The sequence below is a fragment of the Panthera pardus genome, unplaced genomic scaffold, assembly GCF_024362965.1.
Source record: "Panthera pardus isolate Hobbes unplaced genomic scaffold, ASM2436296v1 HiC_scaffold_12, whole genome shotgun sequence".
Lineage (NCBI taxonomy): Eukaryota > Metazoa > Chordata > Mammalia > Carnivora > Felidae > Panthera > Panthera pardus.
Genome location: NW_026526677.1, coordinates 5412247 through 5426901, shown reverse-complemented (window position 1 = coordinate 5426901; position 14655 = coordinate 5412247). Strand labels below are relative to the sequence as shown.

Genomic DNA, 14655 nt, shown 5'->3' with positions numbered 1-14655 from the left:
AGGGCTGGGCTGCTGCCTTGTCGTGGCCCACATTCAGAGCTGTGGCAGCCCAGGGCCCCAGAGCCACGTTGCAACCGGGATACCAGCCTCCAGGCCCCAGGCCTGCGTCATCCCAGTGCCCTTGGCCAGGGCCCCCTGGGCAGGCACCAAGGCTGCTGCGCCTCCAGGTAGAGACATGGGCAGGGCCAGCTCTGCTAAGGGCTGGGTGGTGACGGGAGGCTGCTCCAGGCTTGCGGGATAGAGTCCCTGGCCCAGCTCCGCACCTAAAACGGAGGAGCAAGTCTTAGAGGATCAGGACCGTCGCGGGTACAACGGGGGGAGACGGGTGGTCCTGGAGCCTTCAGCTGCAGCCAGCGCTTCCCTCAGGTTTTGCGGGAGGGGCTGTGGCCAGGCTGACGGGCTGGGCAGGGTTGGCGGGAAAGGAAGATCAAGGTCTCTCCTGGAGTGAAGTACATTCTTTTATTAGCACAAAACAACAACGCAGCAGCCCCCAGGCTCGAGAATAAGTTAAGGCACAGAACAGGCAAGGGACGAGTTTCCCGGGCCTGGGTAGTGGGCAAACTTCCTGAGCAAACTTCGAGGGGGCTGGGGGCTCGAGGGTCCAGCAGTCCTTCCCTTGAGATGAGGAAACCAGAGCGGGGCGGGGCCGAGGAGCGCCCCCTGGGGCCGCTCGCAGGCGAGGCTGGATCCCCGCGGTCTGCCCGAGGCTCACTTCTCAAAATAGGGCAAGTAGAAGAACTGGAAGCCCCGGTGGCCCTTGACCGCGCAGTAGATGAAGATCACGTGGTAGACTGCGGGGGCGGGGCCGGTCAGAGCCGAGACCCGCCCCCGGCCCGCCCCCCAGCTCCGCCCCGCCCCTGCCCGGAGCCCTTCCGCACCTCCCGGGACCAACAGCAGGAAGCCGGGCACGAAGAAGATGGCGCTGGAGACACCTGCAGGAGGAGGGGCCGAGTCAAGGCTGGGAGGCACCGGGCGGGACCCAGGGGGGGCGGGTCACTGTCTGGTCAAGTCTCGCTGCGGTCAAAGGGGTCCTTTCCTGCTATGAGGGTGGAAGCAAACTTCCGAGGGGGTTGGGGGCTCGCGGGTCCTGGAGGGGTTTTTCTCTTGTGGGGAAGCCCGCTGCCTGCGGAGGTAGGAGGGGGCGCTCACCTGGCGAGGGGGCCACCTCCAGTCCCACGGCGATCAGGATCAGCGCTGCACACAGATGATCCGCGAGGGTGAGGGGGGGAGGCGGGGGCAGGGGCTGGCGGCAGGGCGGGGAACTCCACCCACCACCCCCAGCAAGGCTTAGGCCCCAGGAGTGTCCCCAATCTGAACTGAAGGTTCCCTAGCCAGAGGACCCTTCCTGGGAAGCTCACCAAGCTCTGTGTTTTCAGAGCAGGGCACCTGGCAGGGCCTGGGAAATGTCTGAAGTGAGATTTTCCTCTGCTCCGTGGTGTGGCCTTTAGTCAATCGACAAACACTTATGGAACACCTGCTGTGTGCCTGGGACTGGGAATCCCACAGGGAAAAGCGAATGAGGTCCCTGCCCTCATGGCCCTTCCCTAGTGGTGCAACCAACAAGAAACTCCAAGCTACAATCCAGTGATGGGGGTGTGGCAGCCCAGAGCAGGCGGCAGGGGGAGCCTGGGGGATCGGGAGGGGCTTCCTGGAGGCGGTAGCAATGACGCTGAGCAGGGGTGGTGACAGCTATAGCAGCTAACATTTAGTTGTTACTTACCAGGTGCTGCCAGGCACTGGGCTAAGCTTGTTACCTGCATTGCTTTATTGTCACCGTGACTGAATGAAACAGGTATTATCATCCCCATTTCACAGAAGATGAAACTGAGACGCAGGGAGCTGCATGTGGAAGGAGGAGGCGCTTGGACTCTGGAGGCTTTGCTATGGGCTTGGTGCAGGCAGAAAAGAAGTGGAATGCTCCGGGCGGAGGGAGCAGCATGGCAAAGGCCTAGAGTCTGGAAGGAACTTGGGGCCTTCCAGGAGCTTCCAGAGTAGAAGACTGGAGAGGCAAGAGCCCGGGCTTGAGGAGTCTGGCAGGGCCTGTAGACCCCAACGAGGGATGTGAACTTTGGCTGAGAACAGTGGGTTTGGGGAAGTCATGGCTGGATCAACTTTTCAGACCTACAGAGTCCTGGGTCCCCGCTTAGAGGATGGGATTGGGGGCGGTGGGGGAGCTGGGCTTTCCAGCAAGGGAGCGATATGGCATGAAGGCTCGAGGGGCCACCATGGACTGTTAGGTGACTTGTGCCCCGTATAGAGCACCTGAAAAAAGGAATGGTGGGGGCTGAAACACTACCTGCCACCCTGGCTTAGGGCTGGGGGCCCTGCCCACTCAGAGGAGGTGTCTTCTAAGTCCTACAAAGGCCCTTTATAGGCCTGGTGATGTCACTGATGTGGGTTTAAATCCCAGCTCATCCACCTCACAGCTGAGGTCTGAGCAAGTCCCTTTACCTGGCTGAGCCTCTGTCCTTATTTCTGGACTGGGATGGTAATAATGCTTGCCCTTGTGGGTACTGGGAGAGAGAATGAAATGGGATAAGGCAGGTGGCCCATCTGACCAGTGCCCAGCTTGCAGCGGGGACTGGAGAAGTTGGTGGCTCCCTCCCCCCACACGTAGACACTCAGAGCCGAGGCGAGGACGCTGCTCAGCTTTCTGGCTAGGGGACTCTGACCGTGCTGGGAGATGGAGAGCAGCTGCCGCGGCTGGGCTGTCCTCACGAGCCCCTCTTGATCCCGACCCTAGGTCCCTGCTGGGGATCCTGATTCCTCAGCCCCGTAGAATGAGTCAGAAAACATCTGGCTGGGAGATCTGTCTGCTCTGGTCTTCGCTTTCCCCATCTGGGCAATAGGTGTACCCGGTGAGGGCCAGGGAGGGGTCCTCCTCAGCTCTCAGACTCCAGGGATGGGGACGCGACAGGTGCTCCGTGGGTCGGGCCGGCAGGGTGCTCAGCATCCCTGTTGACGGGGATGGGCATATCCCTGAGCACTTGTCTCTGTACTGGTTCTGGGTCACGGTCCCACCTCTCACTTTCTGTGTGACCTCCGTAAGGCCGGAAATAAGCCTACCCTGCGGCTGGCTTGAAGTAGCCACAGAATAAACGGTAGCTGTTGTTCTTTTGCTCCCTGAGGGATTAAATGGCTAAGTTAAAAAAAAAAGTTTGGAGCATGGGACCAGGCTCCATTTTCCACTACGTGTGATTTCCTGGCTGTGTGTCCAGGAGACCGGGCCTGCTCCTCTTAAGGCCTCAGTTTCCTCACCTGTAAAATGGGGGTGGGGTGATGGCAGTCAGCTGGATGTAGGGAGGCTCCGTGTGCCAAGGGGGACCCGGACCCTGCACGAAGGGAGGACGGCGCCCTCACGGGGGTAGGCAGGGGACCCACAGGGGCACTCACCCAGCCCCAGCAGCAGGAGTAGGAAGGAGGCCAGCACTACCCGGCGGTTCTTCTGGATCAAAGGGTGTTGCGTCCAGCTGGGGGGCAGGACAGCAGGATGAGTGTGAGAAGCGACAAGAGCCCCACCCTCTCCCATCACTCTTCCCCACCCAGAGGACTGAGGGGGAAAGCCAGGGCTGCCTGTTCGGGGTCACAGACTGCAGGTGGCTTAAGCAGGGCAGGCTCTCACCTGCAGCAGGCATGGTAGGATCGCTGGGTGCTGTTGCTGATGGTGCTGAAGGACCACTGGGAGCTGCGGATGGACGTTCGGCCGGAATCCCTGCTGGCCAGGTGGGCCCAGGGAGAGGCAGGGCAAGTGATCAAGGGTCATAATGACGTGGTGGGGCTTGGTACAGGGATTAGGATGGGTGTCCCTGCGGGATAGGGGGCACTGAGAGGGGACAGAGTGAGGAGGATTCAAGGGCTGGGGTCTCTGCAGGACCGAGGATGGAAAAAACCTGCAGATTCGAGCTAGGGATTCCTGCAGGACAGATGACCTGGGGGAAGGTAGGGGCTAGACCAGGCTAGGGGTTTTCTGCAGGAGAGAGAGCCTGGTGGGGGGGTGGGGGGGGGTGAGGCTGGCACTGGGGTAGGGTGACCCTGCAGGACAGGGGAGCCCATGAGGGGCGTGGGGATCAGGCTAGGAATCCTTGTAGGACAGGATGTGACAGAGCTGAGTAGTGTGAGGTGGGAAACTGGCCAGGGACCTTGGGGAAAGGAGCCAGGAGCAGGGTTAGAGGCGTAGGCCGGGTCCCCACCTGGCCCTGACCTGATGCTGACTCCCCCATCCGGCTCCGGAGAGGCTTGGGCTGCATCCTCATCATTCTCCAGGTTCTATTCCAGAACACAGGGCTCAGAGGGGTTACTGGGCCCAGGCCCTTCCTCCTCCCTTCTCAGGGAGAGGAGAGCAAGCCCACACAGCTGTTTGCCTGGCCGCTTGACAGCTGCTCACCTGGCCCTCCACCCTCCCCGCAAAACGGGTTTGATGATTCACAGAAACTGAAACCCAGGTAGGAGGTGGGGTGTGTGTGTGTGTGTGTGTGCTGGTTGAGGGCTCCCAGCATGGTCCCAGGGCCAGGAGCGCCCCCAAGTATGGGAGTCAGGGTGGAGCTTTCAGAATGGTATTTCAGGGGCCCAGTATGGAGGCTCCGGATTTGGAATGCCACAGGGCAAAAGTCCTGGTTTTCAGGTTTGGGGCGCAGAAATCTGATACAGGCTCGAATAAAAGGATCTTGGGGGAAGTCCCTCAGGGAGACTGGAGATTCCCAGTTTAGTGGGAGTCAGGGCATGGGTAAGGACTCATCAGGTGAGTGAGGGCCTCCAGCTCTGGGGTAGGGGAGTGGGGGCGGGGGCAGGATGGGGTGGGGACTTCCAGAACAGAAGCGGGAGAGTGGAAGGCTCGAGGGTCTGCTCCGGAGTTTGGGCAAGATCTGGTTCAGGGACAAGAAGAGCTCTCTAGCCCAGCGGGGAAAGAGGGCGTTGGGTCCCGACCCAGGATAAGTGGGGACACCGGGTGGGATTTCCAGCTGGGGCTAGGGGAAGAACTCCCGGGTTCGGTGGCTGGGGACCAAAATCAGAATTGGGAGGGTCTGGGCAGGGCCTTGAATCAGTGGCTACGTAGGTAGGGGCGTCTAGACAGATTTTCCCTTGAGTTGGGGTTCTCCAAGGTCCGGCCTCGGCCTGGGGTACCCCCCGGACCCGGGCTGGGGTTGAGGTGGGCCGGGCCGTTCACCTGGTAGCGCTGCCGGGACTGCTTGTCCTCGTCGGCCACCTCGAACCGGGCTCGGCGCTCGAAGTGCAGCGGCCCGAAGCGGGCGACCCCGCTGAATTCGGGCCCCGGGCCCGCGTCCTCCAGGGACAGCTCGAAGGCGTCATCGATGCTGAACTGGGGCCGGGCGGCGCTCATGGCCCCGGCCCGCTCAGGAGCCCTGCGCCGCCGCCATCCGAGCCCGCCAGCCCCGAGCGCCGCGGCCCCGCCCCCGCACGCAGGCCCCGCCCCGTGCTGTAGGCTTAGGACTGCGACTCTCCGGCGCCCCGGCCGAGGCCCCGCCCCCACGTAACGGCCCCGCCCCTGCTCGCCCTCGGCAGGCCGGAGCTGCCGAGCGCCGAGCGGGCCAGTGGGCGGGCCCTCCTTTGGGGACGGCGCAGAGTTTCCGGCGCCTCCCAGCGGCCGCCTACGCGAGCCACAGCGGGTGCAGCGCTCGCTCGCTTGCAATTCGTAGGTCTGTGTCTTGGGCTTGGAGGGGCACCCCGGGCCCGAGATGGAGCGTTGCGCGTCCCAGCCTGCGCCTCGAGTGCCAAGGAGACTCCTAGGACCAGACTGTGTTCCCACCTTGACTCACCGCGGCTCTGCACCGGTTGGGTATTCTCACCATAGCAGGTGTGGATTCTGAGGCTCAGAAAGCTTATGTGGCTTCCACTCCGATCCAGTCTCCACTCAGCAGCCAAAGTGATCTTTTAAAATATATCTCATCTTTTTCTCTGTGTATCACTATTAAGGAAAAAAATGTTTTGTTTTGTTTTGTTTTTAAAGTATGCTGCTAAGTCACTCCTCTGTACGAAACTGTCTCTTAGTTTTCCATTGTGTTTAGAATAATATCTGAGCTCTTTTTGACTAAGGCCTACAAAGCTGTGAATGATCTGTTCCTCGCCTACATCTTCAATCTCCTCAAGCCCCCTCTGCCCCTCTTTCACCTACCCAGCCACACAGGCCAAACTCATTGTCACCTCAGGGCCTTTGCACATGCTGTTCCCTATGCCTGGAAAGCACTTAACCTTGCTCTTTCACAACTGGGTCCTTTCATCATCTGCATCCCTGCTGGAAAGTCAGGTGTCAGAGATGCCATCCGTGATGATGCAATCTAAAGTCAGTATCACATTACACGGCACTTATCGGAGGGTAACTTATGTTACACTGTTTTATTCACCAGCGTGTCCACAGTGCCCAGAACAGTGTTTGGCCCTGAGTAGATGCTCGTTAAATATTTGTGGACGAAATGAATGAATGCTTTGCCCAAATCCCCAGTGCTTACAGGTGGTAGAACTGGGGCTGGAACCCAAGCTCCCCTGGTTCCAGGGATGCTCGTCCCCCACCCACCACACTTCATTGTATGACCTCATGGGCAGAGTTGACTCTTGCCTCCTCCCCGGTTTGTGACGCATCACCACTGTAAACAAGGCCCCTCTCGGTGTGCTCAGGCAGCTTCCTTGAATCCTGTCTGGTTCTCTTCTATACATGGCTTGGCTCCTATATGGATGCTTGCAATTTACAAACATGCTGCCGTGTGTAAGACTCATCCTGTTTACAGTTTTACACTCAACACTAATGTTTTCCACATGCATCTCATTTGTTACTTCTGCCAGTTGCATGTAATATGCCACGCCGAGCATCCAGTACTCTTAGTATGCCCCACACCCTTCAGTGATGCACCCCTTAGCTTGGCCTCAGTGCCCCTGTCACATACGTCACTGCTGCGAACACCTGTCTTCAACTGTCTCCTTATGGACGGTGGGAGAATTCTCCTCGAAGTGGGACTTCCAGGCCACAGGGTACACGCACCCTCGGCTTCACAAAGCACCGACGATGCTCTCCTGGGTGGCTGTTGGAACTTCCACACTTACCGCGAGGGTTCTGGTTTGCCATCAGCACTTGGCTTTCCAGTTTTCTGATGCCTGCTAATCTGACGAATCTGAAGCGGCTCCTAACTTCCATCTGGGTTCTCTTGATGACTAGGGAATTTGAATAGCTCTTCGTGCACTTGGCAGTCACGGTGGTTCCCTCTTCTGTGAATTGTCTCTTTGGGGAGCCTTTGTCTATCTTTTCTATTGGGTTTCTAGCCTTCTTTCTACTGATTTGCATGTCTACACACAGCTAAGTATCAGTGCTTTGGTGTTGCACATATCTCTTTGTCTCCTTACTTTGTCCGAGTTTCCCTTCGTTAACAATGCTCGGAGTCCTGGGGTGGAGTGCAGGCTTGGGCCCACGTCCCACGGGGGCGTTCTCCGTGAGCGCAGCCTTGGCTCCCGCCGGACCCCCCACCGATGGATGATGGGGGCTCTGGATGCCAGCACTGCCCTGGAGTGGCTCCGGGATGGGGCCACACCCCTGCGGCAGGATCCACACCCCTGCCACCCTCCACTTGAGTTCTCTCCACATTTCTATTTGAGGACTTCTCTAAAGCCAGTGGTGTCAAAGGACGAGGGCCTAAGACTTTCCACGAACAGCTGACCCTTCTATGTCTCCCGCTTTCTCATCCTTCTACTTCTGCTTTTTGCGTTGCAGAGCCCCTCCTACAAGTATGAGAAGAAAAGAAAGAAAAGTGAAAGAAAGAAAAAAGAGAGAGAGAAATACCACTGGCCCAGGGTAGAGATGCCCACGGACAGGTTCCTGGCGGACCCAGAGTGAGGACGGCTGCTCAGAACCCGTGTCTCCAGTCGCATTGCAAACGCCCCGGCAGCAACACGCAGGAGGAAGACTCTGGCAGCGACCACAGCAAACCCTTGCCTCCTACGGACACTGGCACAAACAGGCAAATCCCCCAAGGATGGATTGGGTCCACGGGATGCGGACTAGGTTATAGGAAAGTGGTGCTAAATATCTCACTGTGTTCCCAGCTTCCATTGAGGGCAGGACCAGACCAGAAACTGTGTAAACTTCCAAGAACGTGGCCTTGCTTGGCGTGTTCACGGGTCGTTTGACCCATGATATACATGGGACTAAACCCTCGACTCATGATTTTCTACAGCATATCACTAATCAGCAAAATAAAGAACAAGAGTTTTCAGGCCACTTTCAGCCTTGAAAGTGTGCTGCTTTTTTTTTTTTTTAAAGTTTATTTACTTATTTTGAGAGAGACAGAGGCAGCACAAGCGGGGGAGGGGCAGAGAGAGAGGGAGAGAGAAGTCTTAGCAGGCTCCCTGCTGTCAGCTTAGAGTCCGATGTGGGACTCGAACTCACGAAGCGTGGGATCGTGACCTGAGTTGAAACCGAGAGTCAGATGCTCAACTGAGTGAGCCACCCAGGTGCCCCGAAATTATTCCTCTTTAACATTCGTTAAAAACGACATCATGTTGGGGTGCCTGGGTGGCGCAGTCGGTTAAGCATCCGACTTCAGCCAGGTCACGATCTCGCGGTCCGTGAGTTCGAGCCCCGCGTCGGGCTCTGGGCTGATGGCTTGGAGCCTGGAGCCTGTTTCCGATTCTGTGTCTCCCTCTCTCTCTGCCCCTCCCCCGTTCATGCTCTGTCTCTCTCTGTCCCAAAAATAAATTAAAAACGTTGAAAAAAAAAATTAAAAAAAAAAAAAACGACATCATGTTTTCTTGCCCCCCACCCACGGGTGCAAGAGGTTTTGTGTATTTTTTTAAACTAATTCATTAATTCCTTTTAAAGATTTTATTTTTAAGTAATTTGTACACCCAACACGAGGCTGGAACTCACAACCCCAAGATCAAGGGGTCACATGTTGTACTGACTGAGCCAGACAGATGCCCCTGTGAGAGGTTTGAACTTACTTTTTCTCATGGGTCAGCCCTGGTTTGACTTTTGGTCAGAAACGGGTTAAACTGGGAGGTGTTTTTTTCTGTCTTAAACAGGTCATCCCAGAAGAGCTTTTTTTTGGTTTGTTTTTAATGTTTATTTTTGAGAGAAAGAGAGAGAGAGAGCACAAGAGGGAGAGGGACAGAGAGAGGGGGACAGAGGATCTGAAGAAGGATCTGTGCTGATAGCAGTGAGCCCGATGCAAGGCTTGAACTCACAAACCGTGAGATCATGACCTGAGCCAAAGTTGGACGCTCAACGGACTGAGCCACCGAGGCGCCCCAGAAGAGCTTTTATTTAATGTCCATTTATTTTTTGAGAGAGAGACAGAGACAGAGCACGAGTGGGGGAGGGGCAGAGAGAGAGACAGACAGACAGACAGACAGAATCCAAAGCAGACTCCAGGCTCTGAGCTGTCAGCACAGAGCTCGACACGGGGCTTGAACCCACGAATTACGAGATCATGACCTGAGCTGAAGTCGGACGCTTGCCCGACTGAGCCACCCAGGTGCCCCTGGAAGAGCTTTTTAAAAAAACAGTGCTTGTTTATTCTTTCCATACCTTAGTCTAGTATGTTTTTATGGACCACCTGCCAGAAGTCCCTTTACTCCCGGTGTCTCAAACCTGATCCGGAAGTCTGCTTCCTGAGGGATAACTTCACCCTTCCCGATAGTTTCATCATCTTTCCGGGCTTGTTCTCGGTCGAAGCAGAGGGGCAGCTGACACGCCCCTTCCATTGTGGATCTAGGATCTCTTCATGGTAGCACTTGGTATATTCCTTAGCTTTCTCTAAACTCGTACTCCAGGCCAACTCAAAACACAAAAACCTGTGGACATACGTGGAAAATGATAACTGGTCCTGTTTGGTTCCCTCTTTTCGTCTGTTTTGCTCACAAGCCATATAGGTCTGATTGTTGGCAGTATCGTTGGAGTCGGGTGTCTGGGTCCAAATAAAGGTAGCTGCTGACCGCTGCCTGGTTTGTTTTGTGGACTAGGACCTAGAGGACCCAGGATTGTCTCACAAGAGTTCAACGTCCACTTCAAAGGCACCAGGAAAAGAGGTAGATCAAGCCATTTGCAAACAAAAATTTACTGCGTTTCCTTCCAAAGCTTTGTGAATTTGTAAAAGAAGGAAGGAAGGAAGGGGGGGAGGGAGGTTAAGCGGCTGACTTTGGCTCAGGTTATGATCTTGCGGTTTGTGAGTTCGAGCCCCGCATCAGGCTCTGTGCTGACAGCTCAGATCCTGGAGCCTGCTTTGGATTCTGTGTCTCCCCCTCTCTCTGCCCCTCCTCTGCTTGCACACGCTCTCTCTCTCTCAAAAAATAAACATTAAAAAAATTTTTTTTAATATTCAGTTCATTTTTGAAAAAGAAATCGGGCAATATATTCATTTTGTTCTGCTTCTACTTTACACAAACCTTCGTTAAAAGAAAGAAAACCAGGGGCGCCTGGGTGGCTCAGTCGGTTGAGCGTCCGACTTCGGCTCAGGTCATGATCTCGCGGTCCGTGAGTTCGAGCCCTGCGTCGGGCTCTGTGCTGACAGCTCAGAGCCTGGAGCCTGCTTCCAATTCTGTGTCTCCCTCTCTCTGACCCTCCCCCGTTCATACTCTGTTCTCTCTCTGTCTCAAAAATAAATAAACATTTAAAAAAATTAAAAAAAAAAAGAAAGAAAATCAATCCTCCGTTTTATATATTCAAGTCCATCAGGTTTGTGTTCTTTGAGTTTTGTTTGAAGTGTTTCCCCATCCCAAGATTATAAAGATATTCTCCAGTGTCGTATTCTAGTGGCCTGATAGTTTTGTTTTCTTTTAAGTTTATTTATTTTGACAGAGAGGGAGGAAGGGAGGAGCAGAGAGAAGAGAGAGAGAGAGAGAGAGAGAGAGAGAGAGAGAGAGAGAGAGAGAGAGAATCCCAAGAAGGCTCAGCTCTATCAGTGCAGAGATCCATGCGGGGCTGAGTCCACGCGGAACTCATGAACTTCGAGACCATGACCTGAGGAAAAATCAAGAATCGGAGGCTTAACCGGCTGAGCCACCCAGGCGCCCCTGGCCCGATAGTTTTACTAAGTGTCACAATAAGATAGTTCACGGAACCTGGAGCCAGACCACTGGAATACTGGTCTTCTTACCAGTGTTGGGATTTGGAGGGCCAGGACTAGTGTAAAAAAATTAAGTGGATACCAAAAGATCCGGTAAGCAAGGTCAATAATACTTCAACGCATTGTTTTTCAAAGTCAGATTTAAGGCGAAAACACACGATGAACAAAATATCAACAATTCAAATAAAGATACAAATTGACTTTGCACAGCTCACATCCTTCACCTCACCCTCATCCAGCCGTGAGCAAGTTACATAAATTCTCTGTGCCTTCGGTTCCTCATTTGTCAGATGGAGGTAATAATAGCATTTCCTTCATAGCATTCATTTAGCATTAAATGATTTCCTGCACAGTAACGGGCACGGCCCATATGAGCACTCGATCAATGGTTAGGTATCACAATTTATGTTAAGATCCATAAGGCCACAGATTCTGTCTCTGGATGTGGTGCAAGAAGGGATCCAGATGTGTTTCAACGTAGAGTGAGCCAGTTTTCCCAGCATCGCCGACCAATCAGTTCTTTCTCCCTCGGAACTGTGGTCCCACTTTTATCATACAAGTATGCAGTTTTAAGCTCTCCTTTGGTTCCTTTCATCTGCTTGACTAATTCTCAGTCGGTATCACATGCTATTGATTATTATGGTTTACAGTGGTTTTTGTTTGTTTCAGAGAGAGAGAGAGAGAGCATGAGTGGGGGAGAGGGGCAGAGCGAGAGAGACAGGATTTCGAGCAGACCCCGTGCTCAGCTCGGAACCTGATTCGGAGCTCGATCTCATGACTGCGAGATCGTGACCTGAGCTGAAATCAAGAGTGGGACGCTTAACTGACCGAGCCACCCAGGCGCCCCATACGGTGTGGTTTAATAGGACAGGGCAAGCCCCGCCCCCTCCCACCTTTGGTCATCTTTTGCAAACTTGACCTAACTTTTTATGAACCTTTATTCTTCTAGAGAAATATTGTAAAAGTGTTTTCCAAGTTCTTCAGAAACCATCTTAATTTTCACTGGGATTTCAATTAAATTTCTAGATTGATATCAGAAGAAATCACAGCTTCAAATGTTAAGCTCTTCTAATCATTAAAAAAGTATGTCACTTCAGTTATTCGTGTCTTCTTTTATGTCCTTAAATTTTTTCGCTCCGCAAAGCTCAAGGCTGTGTTTTTACTTCTGAAATGCTTTCTGACTTTTATTGCTCTCGTGAGTGGCATCTTACGTTCTATTACATGTTTTAGTGAGTTATTGTTGGTTTGAAGAGTGTTGTTAACTTTTAGTAGCTTTATTTTATATCCCCGAAACACTGAAGAATTCTCTAATTTGTTAAAAAAGTCTGCCCATAGATCCTGTTAGATTTTCTATGTAGATAGAATCACTCTCACAATTTCTTTTTCTTGGTTTATTGCTTTGGCCAGGACTTCTTTTTTTTTTAATTTTTAAAATTTTTTTTAACATTTATTTATTTTTGAGAGACAGAGAGAGGCAGAGTATGAGCAGGGGAGGGGCAGAGAGAGAGGGAGACACAGAATTCAAAGCAGGCTGCAGGCTCCGGGCTGGCAGCGGCCCGAACTCACAAACCATGAGATCGTGACCTGAGCGGAAGTTAGGCACTTAACTGACTGAGCCGCCCAGGCGCCCCTGGCCAGGACTTCTAATACTATGCTGAACAGTATTGTTGGTAGAGAGCATTCCTTGCCTTGTTCCTGATATTGAAAGGAATGTGGGGCTAAATGGGTGATGGGTATTAAAGAAGGCACTTGTTATGATGGGCACTGGGTGTGAATCCCTAAATCCTACTCCTGAAACCAGTATTACACTGTAAGTTAACTAGAATTTAAGTAAAAATTTGAAACAAACAAAAAAAGAAGCGTGAATACTTATTCCATCATACTTAATCACATATGGCTTTTTATCATTCTGAGAAAGCTCCTCTTTTTTCCTAACTGTAAGTTTTTATCATAAATAGTCACAGAACTTCATCAAATGCCTTTCCTGAATATTTTGAGATAGCCATATGAGTTTTCTCCTTCAGGTCACTGATGTGATGAATTGCAATGATAGATAATCCTAATGTTAAACCATTCCTTTGTCACTGGAATGAGCTGTACTTGATCTTGATGCTTTTAATTTTTTTTCTGAAAAAAATTAATTTTTAATTGTGAGGAAATACGCATAACATAAAATTTGCTATTTTAAACTTTTGTTTTGTTTTAGAGACAGAGAGAGTGAGCACACAAGCGGGAGAGGAGCAGGGAGGGAGAGGGAGAATGAGAATCTTAAGACTCTGAAGTAGGCTCATCAGTGATGAGCCTGACTTGGGGCTTGATCACAGGGCTTGTGAGATCACGAACTGAGCTGAAATCGAGAGTCCAGAGCTTAACAGACGGAGCCATCCAGGCGCTCCCATCTGAAACATTCTTAAATGCACAGTTAAGTAGTGTTAAGTATATTCACACTGTTATACGACCAATCTCTAGGACTTTTGCATATTGTGAAACAAGTTCTATATTCATAAAACAACAATTCTCCATTTTCCCTTCCCCCAGCCAACCACTGTTCGACGTCGTATGAATTTTTTTTTAAGTTTATTTATTTATTTTGAGAGAGAGAGAGGGAGCAGGCAAGGGGCAGAAAGAGAGAGAGCGAGAATCCCAAGCAGGCTCCACACTGTCAGCACGAGCCTGATGTGGGCTTGAACTCAGGAGCCATGAGATCATGACCTGAGCGGAAACCAGGAATCCGAGGAGGACGCTTAACCCACTGAGCCACGCAGACGCCCCCACCTCCCCCGCTCCCCCCGCCCCCTAACTTGTCTTTTCGAGAATGACTTTCACTTAGCATATTGATGCCTTTTTATATACACTAGTGGATTCAATTAGCCTAATATCTCAATTAGTCTTTTCCACATCTACGCTTATCAGTAAAAATACTTTCCTTGTCATGTGGTATCCTTACCTGGTTCAGGAACAATCAAGGTTAAACTCAGCTCATAAAATATATTGGTCACCTTTTCCACTTTTTCTATTTTCTGTAACAATGTGTATAAAATACAGACTACTTGTTGCTTCAAAATTTGGCAGAACTTGCCTATAAAACTTCCTGTGTCGGTAAAACGCAAAAACCAAGCAAACAAAGCACATTTCCTTTTCCGCTTTGAGGTCCCACCTCTCTAGGGGGACTTGTTGTGGGAAATGAATCACAGTAAATATCTGAAGCCTTTAGCACCTGGGTCAGAAGGGAGGGACAATAATCCTTCCCAGTTAGGAGGATACGATGAAGGCCCGGTTCAGGCCTCAAGACAGTCCCCTTACTGGGTTACCCTGACATTGGGAGAAGACTCCTACCGCTATTGTTCACGGCTAGTTTCCAGAGGCCGAGGGAAACCTTGCTTTAACTCACTTCCCTCAGGTATGTATTTCCTAATATTTAATGTGCACCTACTGTGTGCTTGTCACTGTGGATTCAGTGGACGACACACTACTCCCGAGCCCACAAGGGGCTCTCACAGTCTCTTGGGAGTTTACTGTACTCCCAGGAACACTGAAGCCCTCCCTCCCTTCCCTCTTACTCCTCGTTTTATTTGTTATTTTTCACTCA

At 52.2% G+C, this 14655-nt stretch overlaps 1 protein-coding gene and 1 long non-coding RNA gene across 8 annotated transcripts; one reads left to right on the top strand and one right to left on the bottom strand.

The window, feature by feature from the left end:
* Positions 1-440: 440 nt before the first annotated feature.
* TMEM134 (transmembrane protein 134) lies at positions 441-5404 on the bottom strand. 6 transcript variants are annotated; one of them, XM_019415172.2, is made up of 8 exons: positions 5165-5404; positions 4202-4266; positions 3623-3712; positions 3394-3470; positions 1359-1442; positions 1150-1194; positions 879-932; positions 441-791 (listed from the first exon to the last, which is right to left on the bottom strand). In XM_019415172.2, the coding sequence occupies exons 1-8, from the start codon at positions 5336-5338 to the stop codon at positions 709-711; spliced, it is 672 nt and encodes a 223-aa protein (XP_019270717.2). In that variant the 5' UTR covers positions 5339-5404; the 3' UTR covers positions 441-708. The 6 variants fall into 6 exon arrangements, with proteins under 6 accessions (XP_019270717.2, XP_019270718.2, XP_019270719.2 ...); XM_019415173.2 differs by having other exon boundaries at positions 3623-3685; XM_019415174.2 differs by lacking the exon at positions 1359-1442.
* LOC109246858 (uncharacterized) lies at positions 4469-8221 on the top strand. Of its 2 annotated transcripts, none has more exons than XR_008421080.1 (2): positions 4469-4738; positions 7715-8221. It is a non-coding gene; the product is annotated as an uncharacterized LOC109246858 (long non-coding RNA). The 2 variants fall into 2 exon arrangements; XR_002071478.2 differs by having other exon boundaries at positions 5655-8221.
* Positions 8222-14655: the final 6434 nt, after the last annotated feature.

Bases quoted from the DNA above. Each gene is read 5' to 3' on its own strand.
- TMEM134 (XM_019415172.2), bottom strand. From the start codon at position 5,338: ATGAGCGCCGCCCGGCCCCAGTTCAGCATCGATGACGCCTTCGAGCTG. The intron at 3,713-4,201 runs GTCAGGGCCAGG...CCTGGCCAGCAG, and splicing joins GATGGGGGAGTCAGCATCAG to GGATTCCGGCCGAACGTCCA. The intron at 1,443-3,393 runs GTGAGTGCCCCT...GATTGACTAAAG, and splicing joins ACTCCTGCTGCTGGGGCTGG to GCCACACCACGGAGCAGAGG.